Source organism: Stenella coeruleoalba (assembly GCF_951394435.1).
Source record: "Stenella coeruleoalba genome assembly, chromosome: X".
Classification (NCBI taxonomy): domain Eukaryota; kingdom Metazoa; phylum Chordata; class Mammalia; order Artiodactyla; family Delphinidae; genus Stenella; species Stenella coeruleoalba.
In genome coordinates, this window is record NC_137152.1 from 120,292,421 (window position 1) to 120,307,807 (window position 15,387).

Here is a 15,387-nt window from a genome sequence, read left to right on the forward strand (position 1 = left end):
CACAGCAACCCCATATGACTCAGGGGTTCTGGGGCAAGGGTGTTCCAGCGTATGGGACAAAGAGGGAAGGGTACGATAACCTGAAGGGAAAAAACAAAAAAGATAACCTGAGGGTCTGTTTAGAATGAGCAGGTAGCTTCCCCAGATCACCTCCACTTGTCTCTGGAGTTAAGGACAGAGGTTTCTTCTCGAGAGAGGGTGAGAGTAGGTATCCGGGCTGGGGACCTGAGTGTCCTCAGGGGATGAGGTGAATGGGAAGAGCTGGTCTGTGAAAGGCCCAGCCCATGCCGCCTGCTCACTCCCAGCATTCTGGCAGCAGGTCCTTATCTTTCAGGTGAGAGCCTGTTGGCAAGGATGGGGAGGAAATGGAACCCTTGGATGTTGCTAGTGGCATGTACCCAAGAGGAATGAAAACAGGGGTTGAAACAAAAACTTAGACACAGATGTTCACGGCAGCCCTACTCAGAATAGCTAAAAGACGTCAACAACCCCACTGTCCATCAGCTGATGAATAGATGAACTAAATGTGGTCTATCCATTCAGTGGAATATTATTCAGCCATCAAAAGGAATGACGTTCTGAGCCATGCCACAAATGGATGAACCTTGAAAACATGCTAAGTGAAAGGAGCCAGACACAAAAAAGGCACATATTGTATGATTTCATCTATATGAAACTTCCAGAAAAACAAGTCCATAGAGACAGAAAGCAGATTTGTGGTTGATGGGCTGGAGGGAGGGGAGAATGGGGAGTGACTTCTTAATGTGTACAGGGTTTCCCTTGGGGATGATGAAAATGTCTTAGAGCTTCATAGAGGTGGCAGTTGGACAACATTGGGAAAGTACTAAAAGCCAGTGAATTGTAGACTTTAAAATGGTACGTTTTTTTTATGGTACGTGAACGACACTTCAATTTGGAAAAAAAAAAAAAAGAAGGAATCATCTCTAGAGAAACTGACTAGCCCAAGAAGAAGGACCTGAAGATTACCAACAGTTAGGGTTCCCCATGGTGAAGCTCAAGTTGCCAAGCCGCATGACTTCAGAGCTTACATAATAGCAACAAGCAGGAGGGAAATAAAACAGCGTGGAGAAAATAGTTACCATGTAGGGTGGGGAGAAACCTAGACAGGAAGCTATCAGTTAATATCCCAAGAAAGATAGGAAAATATTGGTACCATGAAATAATAACAGGATATTATTTAGAAAGAACGTTTAGAGATAAGAAAACTTGAAATTAAAAACATGCTATAAGGGACTTCCCTGGTGGTGCAGTGGTTAAGAATCCACCTGCCAATGCAGGGAACACGGGTTTGAGCCCTGGACGGGGAGGATCCCACATGCCGCGGAGCAACTAAGCCCGTGCACCACAACTACTGAAGCCCTTGTGCCTAGAGCCCGTGCTCTGCAACAAGAGAAGCCACCGCAATGAGAAGCTGGTGCGCTGCAACAAAGAGTAGCCCCCACTCACCACAACTAGAGAAAGCCTGCACGCAGCAACAAAGACCCAACGCAGCCAAAAAGAAATTAATTAATTTAAAAAAATGTGCTATCAATAGAAATCTAAAATTCAGCAGAAGAGTTGTAAGATGAGGGTGAAAGTCTCCCAAAAAGTAGGGCATAGAGACAGGTAGGAAATGGAGATAAGAAAACTAGGAGATCAAAGAGAAGAAGAGTAGGTTATTTGCAAAGAAACAGAAATAAGGAAGACTGAATTCTTCAGCTGCAATATTGGAAAGTAGAAGTCAGCGGAGCATTGCCTTCCGAATTTTAAAGGAAAATGGTTTCAACCTAGAATCCTCTCGCCACCCAACTGTCAACCAGATGTGAAGTAGACCAAACGTGTCCTCAGACACACGTGGCATCAAGAAAGAAGACTGCATGGAGTTCAGGAAGCTAGGAGCTCCAGCACAGAGAGGCCAGAGGGAAGCCTCAGAGGGCGAAACAGAAGAGACTTCCTGAACGAGAGCTGGGTGCATGGCGCGGGGGCGGCCGGGGCAGCTCCTTCCTCCCAGGATGCACCTGGGGACTCCAGATGTGCTGAGTGTCCTGATCAGAGTTTTAAAGACATTGGAGGAAGAGTTTGGGGTTGAATGAGTGATAGATGCCAAGAGAAGTAAGCAAGCAGAATAGACAGCTGTTAAATTAAAGGAAAACAAAAACAGAAATTGAACAGGAAAAGAAATCAGAGTCGAAAAGACATGACTTACCTGGGAATAGCATTTGCTGAGTCATAGCAATCTAAACCCTAAACATGGATCTAACCAGAGCAACGCTGTAAACTGGGGGTCTGAGGCAGGGTAGAAGGTGCGAGCACAGCAGGATGGGGAGGAACGTTCTCGCTGTGGCAGTGTCAGCAGTTAATGCCTGTAACTTTATAGTCAACAAGTAACAAGAAAAGGGTGTTTCTCACGGGGGTGGAGGTAAGTACCAAATAACCAAATCAATTTTAAAAATCAAACACAGTTGCTTGGGGGAGAAAGGTGAGAGACTACTTTTTTCATAACAAACCTTGTCAAGCTGTTTGACTTTAAATCAACTGTGTGTATGTATAAAAATAAAAACAAGCATGCCAATAAACACAAGGCAGTGTAGACTGTGGAATCAGAAAGGGACAAGTGAAGTTTTAGGTGGATCCCAAGGAAGGCAAAATTATGCTGCTATTATTACCGTTCACATGCACGAAACGTGTATGTTCAAAAAATTTCTTCAGTCACTATTTCAAGCTGTTCTTTTCAGCTTCCAGTTTTAGCTTACTGGTCCTTTCTTCTTGATGTCATTACTAGGAAGAGTTTCCAATTCTGCCTTCAGTAATTTTAATATTTGTACTTTTATTTCCCAAGTTTTGATTTTCCTCTACTTAGGATCAAAATGGGTAAAAATCTATAATTAAAAAACAGTGAAGATGTGAATATCTGTATGAGATGATGGACACCAGACTGAAAATTGAAGATTCAGTGAAGTCAGTTATCCACGTGTTTCAAATATCTGGATACTGGCATGATGCATTAAACATCTGGATGTTTGATTAACATAGCGCTTTGTCTAGATGCCTGCTGTCAAGTAGATACAGGTTGAGATTTTGTAGTTCTAACAAACACAAAAATGGAAAAAGTCAGCGAGATCTTATGATAATTTTTCTTGCTGCTGAATTCAAAAGAGCGTACTGCCCATCTGTTCATAAATGTTTTCCCTAGCCAGGAATAGTCTTCTTAGGTCAGTGAGTTGCATTTAATGTTAGAGCATCCTTCCCCTCTCTCTTCAGGCAGAAACAGTGGCTCTCAAGCCATTATCTATGCAAATATTGGGAAGTGGTGCTCGGCACTCGCAGGTGCAGAAGGCTTTTTGAGCTATTATGGGGATAATGTACATGTGTGATTCAAGTTGATGCTCAGCTGTATCGCCGCAACCTGCAAAATGGTTTGTGTACCAGGGTGTGTTTTTACTTAGGCTTTCTACTTTCTCTTTCCTCTAGAAAGTTACAGAAAGAACTGTTTCTTTATGGTCGCTGATAAACAGTAATAAAGACAAATTCAAAAATCCCTTCTACACTAAAGAAATCAATCGAGTTTTATATCCAGTTGCCAGTATGCGTCACTTGGAACTTTGGGTGAATTACTACATTAGATGGAACCCCAGAATCAAGCAACAAGTAAGTGAAGTAGCATCGTGAACTATAGTGATGTCGACTGAGTACCACTTCTGGACTTAAATAATGTTATGTAGTACGTTTTTATTAATTTTTATTTTATTTTAAATTTTTATTGGGGTATAGTTGATCTACAATGTAGTGTTAGTTTCAGGTGTACAGCAAAGTGAATCTGTTATACATATACCTGTATCCACTCTTTTTTAGATTCTTCTCCCATATAGGCCATCACAGAGTACTGAGTAGAGTTCCCTGTGCTATACAGTAGGTCTTTATTAGTTATCTACTTTATATATAGTAGTGTGTATATGTCACTCCCAGTCTCCCAGTTTATCCCTCCCCCCACCTTTCCCCCTGGTGACCATAAGTTTATTTTCTACATCTGTGACTCTACTTCTGTTTTATAACTAAGTTCGTTTATACCCTTTTTTAAGATTCCACTTACAAGCTATATCATATGATATTTGTCTTTCTGTGTCTTATTTCACTCAGTATGGACAATCTCTGGGTCCATCCATGTTGCTGCAAATGGCATTATTTCGTTCTTTTTTGTGGCTTTTCAAAAATATTACGAAAGGAAAAATAGCAGACTAAAAGATGACACTTGCTTTCATTTTTTTATTTTTTGAGTCCACTTGGCTCAACTATTTTATTGACTAAGCATCTGTTTTTAATGGGTTTTTTTAAACATCTTTATTGGAGTATAATTGCTTTACAATGGTGTGTTAGTTTCTGCGTTATAACAAAGTGAATCAGTTATACATATACATATGTTCCCATATCTCTTCCCTCTTGTGTCTCCCTCCCTCTCACCCTCCCTATCCCACCCCTCTAGGTGGTCACAAAGCACCGAGCTGATCTCCCTGTGCTATGTGGCTGCTTCCCACTAGCTATCTCTTTTACATTTGGTAGTGTATATATGTCCATGCCACTCTCTCGCTTCGTCCCAGCTTACCCTTCCCCTTCCCTGTGTCCTCAAGTCCATTCTCTAGTAGATCTGCGTCTTTATTCCCATCCTGCCCCTAGGTTCTTCATAACCATTTTTTTTTAGATTCCATATATATGTGTTAGCATACGGTATTTGTTTTTCTCTTTCTGACTTACTTCACTCTGTATGACAGACTCTAGGTCCATCCACCTCACTACAAATAACTCAATTTCGTTTCTTTTTATGGCTGAGTAATATTCCATTGTATATATGTGCCACATCTTCTTTATCCATTCATCCGTGACACTTGCTTTTAAACACAACTTTAGTTAAAAATTGTTAATTACTAAACCATTTATTTTTTAAATTAATTTAATTAATTTATTATTTTTGGCTGCGTTGGGTCTTCGTTGCTGCACGCGGGCTTTCTCTACTTGCAGCGAGTGCGGGCTGCTCTTTTGTTGCGGTGCGCAGGCTTCTCATTGCAGTGGTTTCTCTTGTTGTGGAGCATGGGCTCTAGGAGCGTGGGCTTCAGTAGTTGTGGCTCACGGGCTCAGTAGTTGTGGCTCGTGGGCTCTAGAGCACAGGCTCGGTAGTTGTGGCGCACGGGCATAGTTACTCCGCGGCGTGGGGGATCTTCCCAGACCAGGGCTCAAACCCGTGTCCCCTGCATTGGCAGGCAGATTCTTAACCACTGTGCCACCAGGGAAGACCCACTAAACCATTTATTTTGATTGGTGTTAAACTTACATTTTTCCTGACAACATGAATAATACATTTTTTATTTTTACTAAGATGTAAACTATTTTAAAGCTCTGGAAAATTTCTGAGTTTTGATTGTCAAGGATTTTCTTTAATCACTGTAAGTTGTTAGACATCATAAGAAGGTTCTTTCCAGCGACTGGACTGAGATGGTCCTTTAAGGAAAAGGAACATTTTCTACTCTCTGTTCAGGTGTATGTACTTGTCAGCTAATATGAGAGTGCTCTTTACTGAAGGTCTTTACTTCTAAAGTAGAGATAATTGATCTGTCACAGGATAGTACAGTCATTTGGCCATTTCTCGGTCCAGCGTGGCGATGGTGACTTTTGAAGCGAAAGACTGCACATTTTATTAAAGGCACAGTCAGGCTTTCCCTTCTCCCAGCCTCACTGCATCCAAGCTCAGAAGGAAAGTCCAGCCTGTTTGTGAAGGCTCAGAAGTATGTCCACTGAGCCATTTGTTCTAAGTGCTCTAAATAGTCAATATTTGCGGTTGCTCTCTGTAAAGGTTTGCACGTTTTCCTGCAGTCCCAGGCCAGTCTTGCGTAAGCAGCAGCTTTAATCCCACTACAAGTAGTCGGGCAACAGCAGGGCCCGGTGCTCAGTCTGGCCCTCGGTTTGTTTATTCCACTCTGGCAGCTGGCCACACGCCAGTGTGTGTGTGCTCTCTCTTCCCACTGGGGAAATGCACGTTTAAGCTGGCCCTCTTGTTTCAAGGTCTCTGCTTGCTTGCATGAAAGCCTTTTGCAATTTCGTAATGGTTGAAATGTGTAGTCTTTTGGAAAGTGAACAGATTCCAGGGCTTGAGAACATACACTTGTTTAGTTTGGGATTTGAGAAGCACACAGAGGGAATGCCTTTAGCGTAGCTCCGGCATTTGGAATATCAAGTAAAGAGGAAATGGGAATTTTTACAGGGTTCTAAGCAGTGTTACATGGGGTGTGTTCCTTTTCTGATTAAAAAATATAGATGAGCACTGTTTGTCCTATAAATTTCACCTTTTCTGCATTTATCATGGCTTTTTAAAAAACCATTGTTTTTTAGAAAATGTTGACAATTTCTGTACAGATTCTATAATCTCCCGTCACCCATTTGTACTTGGAGAAATTCTTGTAATTGCAGGCATTTAGAGCAATTCATTTATGATATACGAAGGTAATGACAATTGTGTGACAAGTCAAGTTTGCAGGGACATCACTGGCAGAACTTACTGTGATGTGTTTCTCCCCCTTGTTCTCCCCCTTGTTCTCTCTTAGCAAAATGGAACTGGGCCGGGTAGGAATGCATATTTGTTTGATTGAGGTTTTTATTTTGAGACACTGATTGGTGTGTTTTAGGATCTGTGACATTTACCCGAAGAAAATAGCTTACCCTTTCTATATAGATTTTCTGAACGTCAAGGGTCCTACACGCGTCTTTGTTGTCGCTCGGCATCTTGTGTTTTCATCTACCGAGTACTGAGCGTTCCCATGCGTCAGGCACTGGGGGGACCCAGAAATTAAGAAGAGGTGGTCTCTGCCCACAAGGAGCTCCCAGACTGGCAGGGGCACCCAGGAACGTAAGCCGATGATGATAAACAATCGAGGAGAAATGTGGAAACGGAAGTGTGAATGAAGTGCATCAGGTTTCCCGAAAGATCTTATGCTGGACATTATTTCATACAGAAATAGATTACAATCCAATCACACAGGACTTTGCAAATTATATAATGTAGACCTAAAAGAATATCCTTAACCACTGAAGCCATTACTCAGTTGTGTGGCCCAGTTGGTATACAGGCAGTGACTGTGGTAAACTATCAGACCGATGCTTACATTTGACAAGCAATGAATAAGCAAACTTGGTACTTTTATGTAAGGTACTTTTATGTAAGGAAGTTGCTCATGCTGAAAGCCTAAGGATAATTTAGTCACGTAAACCTGCGTGGGACCTTCGGCTGCTGGTGAGTCGCGTATTGTCCTTTGGGGACCTCTGCACTCCACGTGGCTGTGAACCAGAGTTGCCCCGGGCCGTTCCCATTTTGCTTAGGATCACAACGAGGACAGACATTCACAGGCTTACGTGGGTGGGGTTTAAGTCATTTCTGATAGAAAAGTTAGAACTTCATGCTTCATTCCCCAAGGGAGACGTCGAGGTGTGGGATTTATAGTCACTTGACTACGAATTTCATTTCTCATCATTGTGTCCTTTGATACACTGTCACAAATGCACTCTTTCCGTCTATTATATCCTCTAAATTGGTTTTGTTTGTTTATAGACTAATGACTTCTACATATTTTGTACGCATTACTAGATAGAATTGTCTTATTTCTAATAGTTTTCTAACTCTATAGCCTCGTCATCGGCAAAAATGATTGTGTTACCTCTCATTTATTTGTCTTGTCTTAATTGTACTTGCTGGTACAATAACAAACAGATTCTGACAGTCATATGGGAAAGAGAGGTTTTCAAAATAGCCAAGGCCAGAAACAGAGCATGGAGGTTCGGAGACTGGGGAGGGTGAGAAGGTGGCGGAGGGGAAAGGATGGACTGTTGGTGGTAAATGTTTACTGGTAAGTGGTCCTGACACAGCAGATGTCACACGTCCACACAGACCTCCCGTTCCCCGAACCTGCTTCTCCCGCGGGTTTCCTCATCGCAGCACTCGGCAGCTCCATCCTACACGCCCTGCCCAGAAACCTTACACTCATCCTCCCGCCTGCCCACTTTAAAACAACAGCTTCATTGAGGTATAATTGACATGTAGTAATCTGTACACGTTCCAAGTGTGCAGTGCGGTGGGTTTTCACACGTGTCTATACCTGTGACACTATGAGCACAGTCGAGGCTGTGAACATACCATCCCCAGCAAACGCTCGTGTCACCACAGGTGAGCTTCCGTTTTCCAGTCATCCTCGTCTCCCTGCTCTCTCATCCCAGGCTGTCAGGAGAGCCTGCTGGGCTCGGCCTTCAGAAACCTGTCCAGCCTCCGAGCCTGGGGCTGTGCGTTGCTGCAGAGCCTTCCAGCTGGACTCTCAGATTCTCAGCCTGCTTCCCTCTAGTGTGTTCTCAACACGGCAGCCAAAGTGCTCCTTGTGAAATATACCCCCCAGATGCCAGCACTCCTCTCCTCAGCACTGTCCAGGCAGCCGCTCGCCTCCCCCGGGGTCAAAGCCCAAGGCCCAAAGCCTCAGACCTCTGAGGCCTTGTGTGGCCCCCACGCCATGCCTGACCCCTCTGACCTCCCGGCCTCTCCACCGAAGACTCGTGCCCGCACACCCTGATTTGGCCACACTGGGCTCCCTGCTCAGCCTCAAGACACGCAAGCATCTGCTTGGTCGCCTCCCCGTTGAGAGTGTAACCAGCGTGTCCCCGTCCCTCTCACCCTGCTCTCTCCTTTTCCGTAGGCCTCATCACCTTCCACGTCCTATGTACCTCACAGGGTTGTCTTCGTTGTTTGTCTCCCCCTGCTGGAAGAGAAGCACCATAAAAGTGGGCATTTGGGCCTCCTTTGTTCACTGATGTACCCTGAGCACCTAGAGCAGTGTCCGGCCCTCGGTGGAGCACATTCAGAGAAAAATGGGCAAAGGATATTAACGGGCAGTGCGCAGCACTTACTGGGTGTCAGGTGCTCTACCAAGCATTCCTGTTCTAATGCCAATACGCATTTTGGAAAAAACCTTACATTCTGCAAAGTCATGCAGTAAAAAGAACAGGGACTTAACAAGAGGGATGGGGCTAGGAGGTAGGAGGAGACCACTCCAAACCCGTGCACCTCTGTAACCAGAGCGCTGATGAAAGCAGCAATCAGGCCTTGGCAGCCCATGGTGGGTTGAATGGTGGCCTCCAAACGACACATCCACTTGGAACCTGTCAATGTGACCTTATTTGGAAAAAGGGTCTTTAAGGATATAATTAAGTTCAGGATCTCAAAATGAGATCCTTCTGGATTTAGTCAGGCCCTAAATCCAATGGTACGTGTCCTCAGAAGAGAAGAGAGGAAGATTTGAGAGACAGGATGAGGCCATGTAAAAACAGAGAATGATTGGAGTGATGTGGCCACAAGCCAAGGAAACCTAGAGCTGCCAGAAGCTAGAAGAGGCAAGGAAGGCTCCTCCCCTAGAGCCTGTAAAGGGAGTGTGGCCCTGCTGACAGCCTGATTTGGGGCTTTCTGCCCTGCAGAACTGTGAGAAAATAAATTTCTGTTGTTTTAAACCATCAAGTTGATGTTCATTTGTTATGGCAGCCACAGGAAACTCATACACAGTCTTAAACCCCAGGGCTCCTGCCCCCTTCTCTGAGATGCAGGTCCTGGAGAGCATCTGCCTCTGATACAGACCATTCTGACCAGTACAACTCAGATCCAGGGTATAGCCTTCTTCATCAGCGTAGCATCTTCTCAACTTCCTTGTTGGTACTCGCAGCTTCAGCAGATAGCTTAATGCAGTGGAAAGCAGGACAGTTCTAGAAGCCACAGCCATAAAGGAAGGCACTTCTGTAGACTTTCAGCTTTTTTCTTAATGTCCTCATATATTGCTCAAGCTTTCTAGAAGCTTGCCCTTGATCACTTCAGAACCTTAACATGTTGGCAAGGGAGTCTAGGGTCTGTTCTGTTGTATATTTTGGCCTGGGTAGTGATTACATTAGTGTATATGTATGCAAAGATTCATTGAGCCGAACATTTTTTAAAGATTTGTTTGCATCACTGTATGTAATTTCTGTCTCAATACAAAAGTTTAAACAATTAACATCCCAGGGATATTAAATAAAAGTACCAAGTATTAAATTGGTACTTGGTACCAGGGAGAATCTCATTGTGTTTTGGTGTAACTTCTACCTTTGTACTGCCATCAGTCCCCTATTTATCAATCAAAGACATCAGTGTTGTACCAGAACAGACTGTATTGACTAACTTCAGTCTCACGACAACCCTGTGGTCTGGGCTGGTTTTATTCCCATTTGACAGATAGGGAAATGGAGGCGCCCAGAGAGTTGTTACACAGCTGTTAAGAGGCAGACTGGAGATTCACACCAGGCTGCCCGTCAGAGCCACTGCTTTCAGCCATGCACGTGAAAAGATGTGCTAAGGCAGAGTGATGCAAACTAAAGCTACCATGAGATACCATGTTATACTCATCAACTTGGCAAAAACTCTTTCTCTTACGTTGCTAAGTTCTAATGAGGATGTAGAGCTACAGGAATCACCAGATGCCACTAGTGGGAGCATAAGGTCATCTCCCCACCTCAGAGAACAATTGGGCAGCATCTGGTAAAGTTGAAAAGACCATACTGTCCTCTCCAGCAGTTCCTTCCTCACCCACCAGGAAAATTCCTTCGAGAAACATTCACACACAAGTCTGAGGAGATGTGTCCAAAGATGGCCCGGCGTCGCTTATAATAGTGGGGAATATCCCACTATTGGGAATGGATAGATCAGCTGTGGTTTATTCATTCAACGAATTCAACTGGGATCCGCTTGAGAAAAAGAGTCGGATCACAATGTCGGTCGATAAGTACAGAATACCACCATTGATGTAAATTTTCACCAAATAGAGAAGAATGGTGTACTTTGTTTCTGGATATTCATTGAGAGGAAAAGTGTCACAAGTCTGCTCGGGAAGGAAGGCTGCATGCCAACCTGAGAAGAGTTGTTGCCTCTGGGAGTGAAAGCGGGCAGCAGGGACAGGTGACACAGGAGCCCGGAGCTGTGCCTGGGTTGATGCATTTTAAAAAGATGCTGACGCATGTGTGCGGATATGTGTACGTGAGTTATTTCTTGGTGGCAAATAGCTGGGTGTTTTTTAATTAATCTTCGTGCTTTTCTGTATTTGTAAATTACGCAGTATTGAAGGAAGTGATGTGTGTTAACCCACAACGAGTGAGTTTGTTCAGAAAGCGGCAGCCGCAGCAGATGTGGGGCACAGGCGTGTCATGGTGGCGGAAAGTGGGAACTCACATCTGTGCTTCTTTCCAGCAGCCAAATCCGGTGGAGCAGCGCTACATGGAGCTCTTGGCCTTGCGCGACGAGTACATAAAGCGACTTGAGGAGCTGCAGCTCGCCAACTCTCCCAAGCTTTCCGATCCCTCGACCTCACCTTCTAGTCCTTCGCAAATGATGCCCCACGTGCAGACTCACTTCTAATAAAGGAAATAGCTGACTTTCATTCGGGGCCTCTGTACAGAGTAGGTTAAAATATTTGCCTCCATGTAGAACTTGAACTAACATAATCTTAAACTCTTGAACATGTGCCTTCTAGAATACATATTGCAAGAAAACTACAGTGTCTACACGGCAATTGGAAGAAAGGAGCCCAGATGGGGTTTTGGAAAATCCTGATACCTTCCAGAAGCAGTTTTTGAAAGATAATATTTAAATTATATTTACCTCTTCAGAAATACTATGTGTACAATATGTATCTTGTGGGCCTCATTGGAACAACATTTTTAACTAAAGGGGAAAGAATATATGTTTGTGAAATGGATTTACCTCGAACTGCTTACAGTAGTTGCTTAGGGTGATCTAAAAGGAACCCAAATGTGAAAGATGTGTGTTCCTGCCAAAACCAAATTGAGCTCAGCTTCCAAGGCATAATCCACAAGCAAGGTGTTTAAATAATTGCCAAATTTCATACCATCGTAAGTGTGATGACTTAAGGACAAATAGCTGTGTAGATGAGCTTTCCATCATTTTGAAATTTTGGAATATGAAGTATTTTCCCCAAGAGAAGCATATTTTTATATTTAAAAAAAACTGATAACGCCCAGTTAAATATGATTTGATTGTTTTTAACATTGCCAGTTCTGTTTCCTAAGTTCTTTCATGAGCTTGCCTAGGATTCTGACCTATTTTCAGGTGGTAGAAACCCCTTCTATAGCACTGTTTGAAGATGTCGGATGCATTATGCTGCTTATGTGAATGTTTTCGCAAACGTTGCTCTAGTCAAACTAGCTGATCTGCCAAAGTGTCGGGTTGACCATCTTGGATGTGTGAGCTGTCGCTAGAGCAGCATCCTTTGAAATAAAAGCCGCAGATGTACATTTGTTGAGCGTATTCTTGAAAGTATGGTGTTTATGCATTTCAATTTCAGTGGTGTTCGACACCCCTCCCCACCCAGGCGTGCATAAAAACTGGTTCTACAAATTTTTACTTGAAGTACCCAGCGGTTTGCTTTTTCAGGTTTTTTTTTTTTGTAGTATTAAATGCAATTTCAAGTGCAGTTCTATTTGATATCTGAACTAATTCATTTAGTCAGTATATTTGTAAAAGTTAAGGCTACAGTTAAAAAACAATTAATGTGTTCTACAGTGATTTGTAAAGGACTATTTATAGCTAATATGGTTTTGTTTTCAGTGAATTAAGAGAGATTAAATATATCTTTGTAAATTATTTTATGTCATAGCTTAATGGTCTACCAAATAAGACATCTCAAATGCAGTAGTATAAATGTATAAATTTTGTATGTATAAGAAATTTTTTAGACAGTCTCTTGCTTTTTGTAAACGCTGTAAATATTTCATAAATTAACAAAGTGTCACTCCATGAAAAGAAAAAAAGCTAATACTAATAGCTGAAAGGATTTTGTGAAATTTCATGACAAATGTTTCATGGCAATAATGACTAAAGACCTGCTGTAATAAATATATTAACTAAACATTGCACTCTATTCCCAGGGCTGTAACTGTGTATGTGTCTTAAATGTGCATGTTGCCCATCTTACTTGCTCTTCCTGGATCTACTTCACATGCCCTTTATCTTACTAGCAACCTTGTATAGGGCTCTCCCCAAGTCCCAACAATATTGGAAATTTAAGTACATTAACAATGCAGATTTTAAGCCACAGCTACCTTCATTTTTTAAAATGTATTTTATTGAAGTATAGTTGATTTACAATGTTGTGTTAATTTCTGCTGTACAGCAAAGTGATTCAGTTATAAATATATATATATATTCTTTTTCATATTTTCCATTATGGTTTATCATAGGATATTGAATATAGTTCCCTGTGCTATACAGTAGGACCTTGTTGTTTATCTATTCTATATGTAATACTTTGAATCTGCTAATCCCAAACTCCCAATCCCTCCCTCCCCCATCCCCTCTCCCCCTTGGGCAACCACAAGCCTGTTCCCTATGTCAGGCCACAGCTGTCTTTATTAAAGTAGGGATAGCTTTCACAAAAGTGCTGGGCTGCAGAGACGCAAGACTTTCAGACTCCGGATGGAGAACACAGCAGTTGACATTAAGGGAGATTAAGAGACTGGTTGAAACAAGTCATACTCGATGTCTCTTTAGGTAAGAATTATTAAAATTCTTCAAATGCGGCTAACTGGAAATTCATCTACGTGTGTCCTAAGAACGCTAAATAGTTATACTAGTAAACTTACCATTTTTTAAAAATCCCAATAGGACTCTTAAAAGAGTAAGTATCTCTTTTAAAACTATGAGTATTTGAAATGCTCTCCAAGGTTCTTCTTCAGACACGGCTATGTTTCACCCTCACTGCGCCCTCGTGGCCACGTGGTGTTCTATTATCCCTGTTTTTCAACCGTGGAGGGCATTGTTGCTGCAGGGGTTCATTGACTTGCCCGAAGTCCCAGAGCATTGAAACAAACGTATGCAGGCATCGAACTGAATTCTGCCTCTCTTGCATTCCCACTGAATAGCCTTAGCTTTGCCTTCTGCAATGAAATAGAATAATCTCTTCCTGGGACAGCCCTTCCAGTAAGTTGGAATCATATCTATTTCTGATAGTATAACAGGTTTTTCCTAACTATAGTCATAGTACTTTCTGATCTATTTTTGATAATGCAGCAAAGCTTCTCCTTACAGTTTTGGGGAAGGAATAATACTCAAAAGTTTGAAAATCTGTTGACCAGTATCTCATCACTTGCAGCCCTCTACAGAATGCAGCTGTCAGTCATGTGGACAGCTCATGTGGCATTTGGGAGCATTAGGCAAAGGCAGGACTATATAAGGGGAATGCTCTTAAAATACAGGAATTGATTACAGGGTATATACACCTCTGACTGGAGGACATAGCCATTGGTGGCCATTAAAGTAAAATCTGGGGACACCCAAAGGAAATAAATATATGCAGCATGCAGCACAAACAAGAACGAGGATTAGCACATCCGCAGGAAAACCTAATGGTTGAAATAGATTGCAGTCAAATTCTTTTAGGTTCACAGAATCACTAAAGCATGCTGCCGGAATACGAATTTTTGAAATGAGTCTAATACTCTGGCATCTACTGTTAGATTTATAACTTAGTTAAGGAATTATTAGTAAAGTCTTTTGTATTAAACATATCTGGAAGATGAAAGATCAGCAAAACAAAGTATTCTCATTTCCTCATGAGGCTCAGATTCAGATACGGTTTATTCCTTATTTGTAGTAATTCGTCATTTAAAAGCAAAGGTGATAACGTATTTAAACCATGTAGGGTAGCTAAATGCTTAGTATTTAAACCATGTAAGGTAGCTAAAATGTTTAGACATGACCATTAAGATTTAGTTTGTTTTTCTAGTAGTTACGGAGAACACGGCTTATTCATTTATAGTGGTTAATACGTATGTGCTTCTGAAATGGACTGTTCCACGGTGCAGTCCACATAAATTACAAAAGAAAGTTGTTCATCTCATTTCGGGAGCTTTATGTCACAAACCTGTATTAGAAAGAACCCTGGTCGGGACGGGTGGGGACCTGGGTTCCCGTCTGGGCTCTGGACCTGCTTCTTGGCTGGAAGATGTGAGGCCCTCCCAGCACCCCCTCGAGAGGCCCGGGAGGAGGCTTTAGTGTCCACCTGCTCAGTGAGGGTATGGACTGCACGTTCTCGAAGATCCGTACAAGTCAAACAGCCCTTGCCAGAAACACATTTTCCTCACTTATGCACATACAATATTTATGGTAGAAGATGGCATTGGCCCTTGTGTATTAGTTTCCTGTTTCTGCTGTGAGAAATCACCACAAACTTAGTGCTGATTTATTATCTTCCCCACACATTTATTCTCTTACAGTTCTGGAGGTCCAAGGTCTTAAATTAGCCTCCCTGGCCTAAAGTCAAGGTGTCAGCA

The 15,387-nt window shown here is 42.5% G+C and overlaps 1 protein-coding gene across 5 annotated transcripts in view; it reads left to right on the forward strand.

Moving 5' to 3' along the window:
• The window catches only part of MTM1 (myotubularin 1), a 97,481-nt gene extending 84,214 nt beyond the window's left edge, over nt 1-13,267 (forward strand). For 4 of the 5 annotated variants that reach the window (XM_079910039.1, XM_079910035.1, XM_079910038.1 and 1 more), the window contains 2 exons: nt 3,472-3,648; nt 11,288-13,267. In XM_079910039.1, coding sequence (XP_079766165.1) covers nt 3,472-3,648; nt 11,288-11,455 — 345 coding nt within the window. In that variant the 3' untranslated portion in view covers nt 11,456-13,267. The remainder of the gene's footprint in view (nt 1-3,471; nt 3,649-11,287) is intronic. The other variant, XM_079910037.1, reaches the window with a different exon arrangement.
• The last annotated feature ends 2,120 nt before the right edge of the window (nt 13,268-15,387 follow it).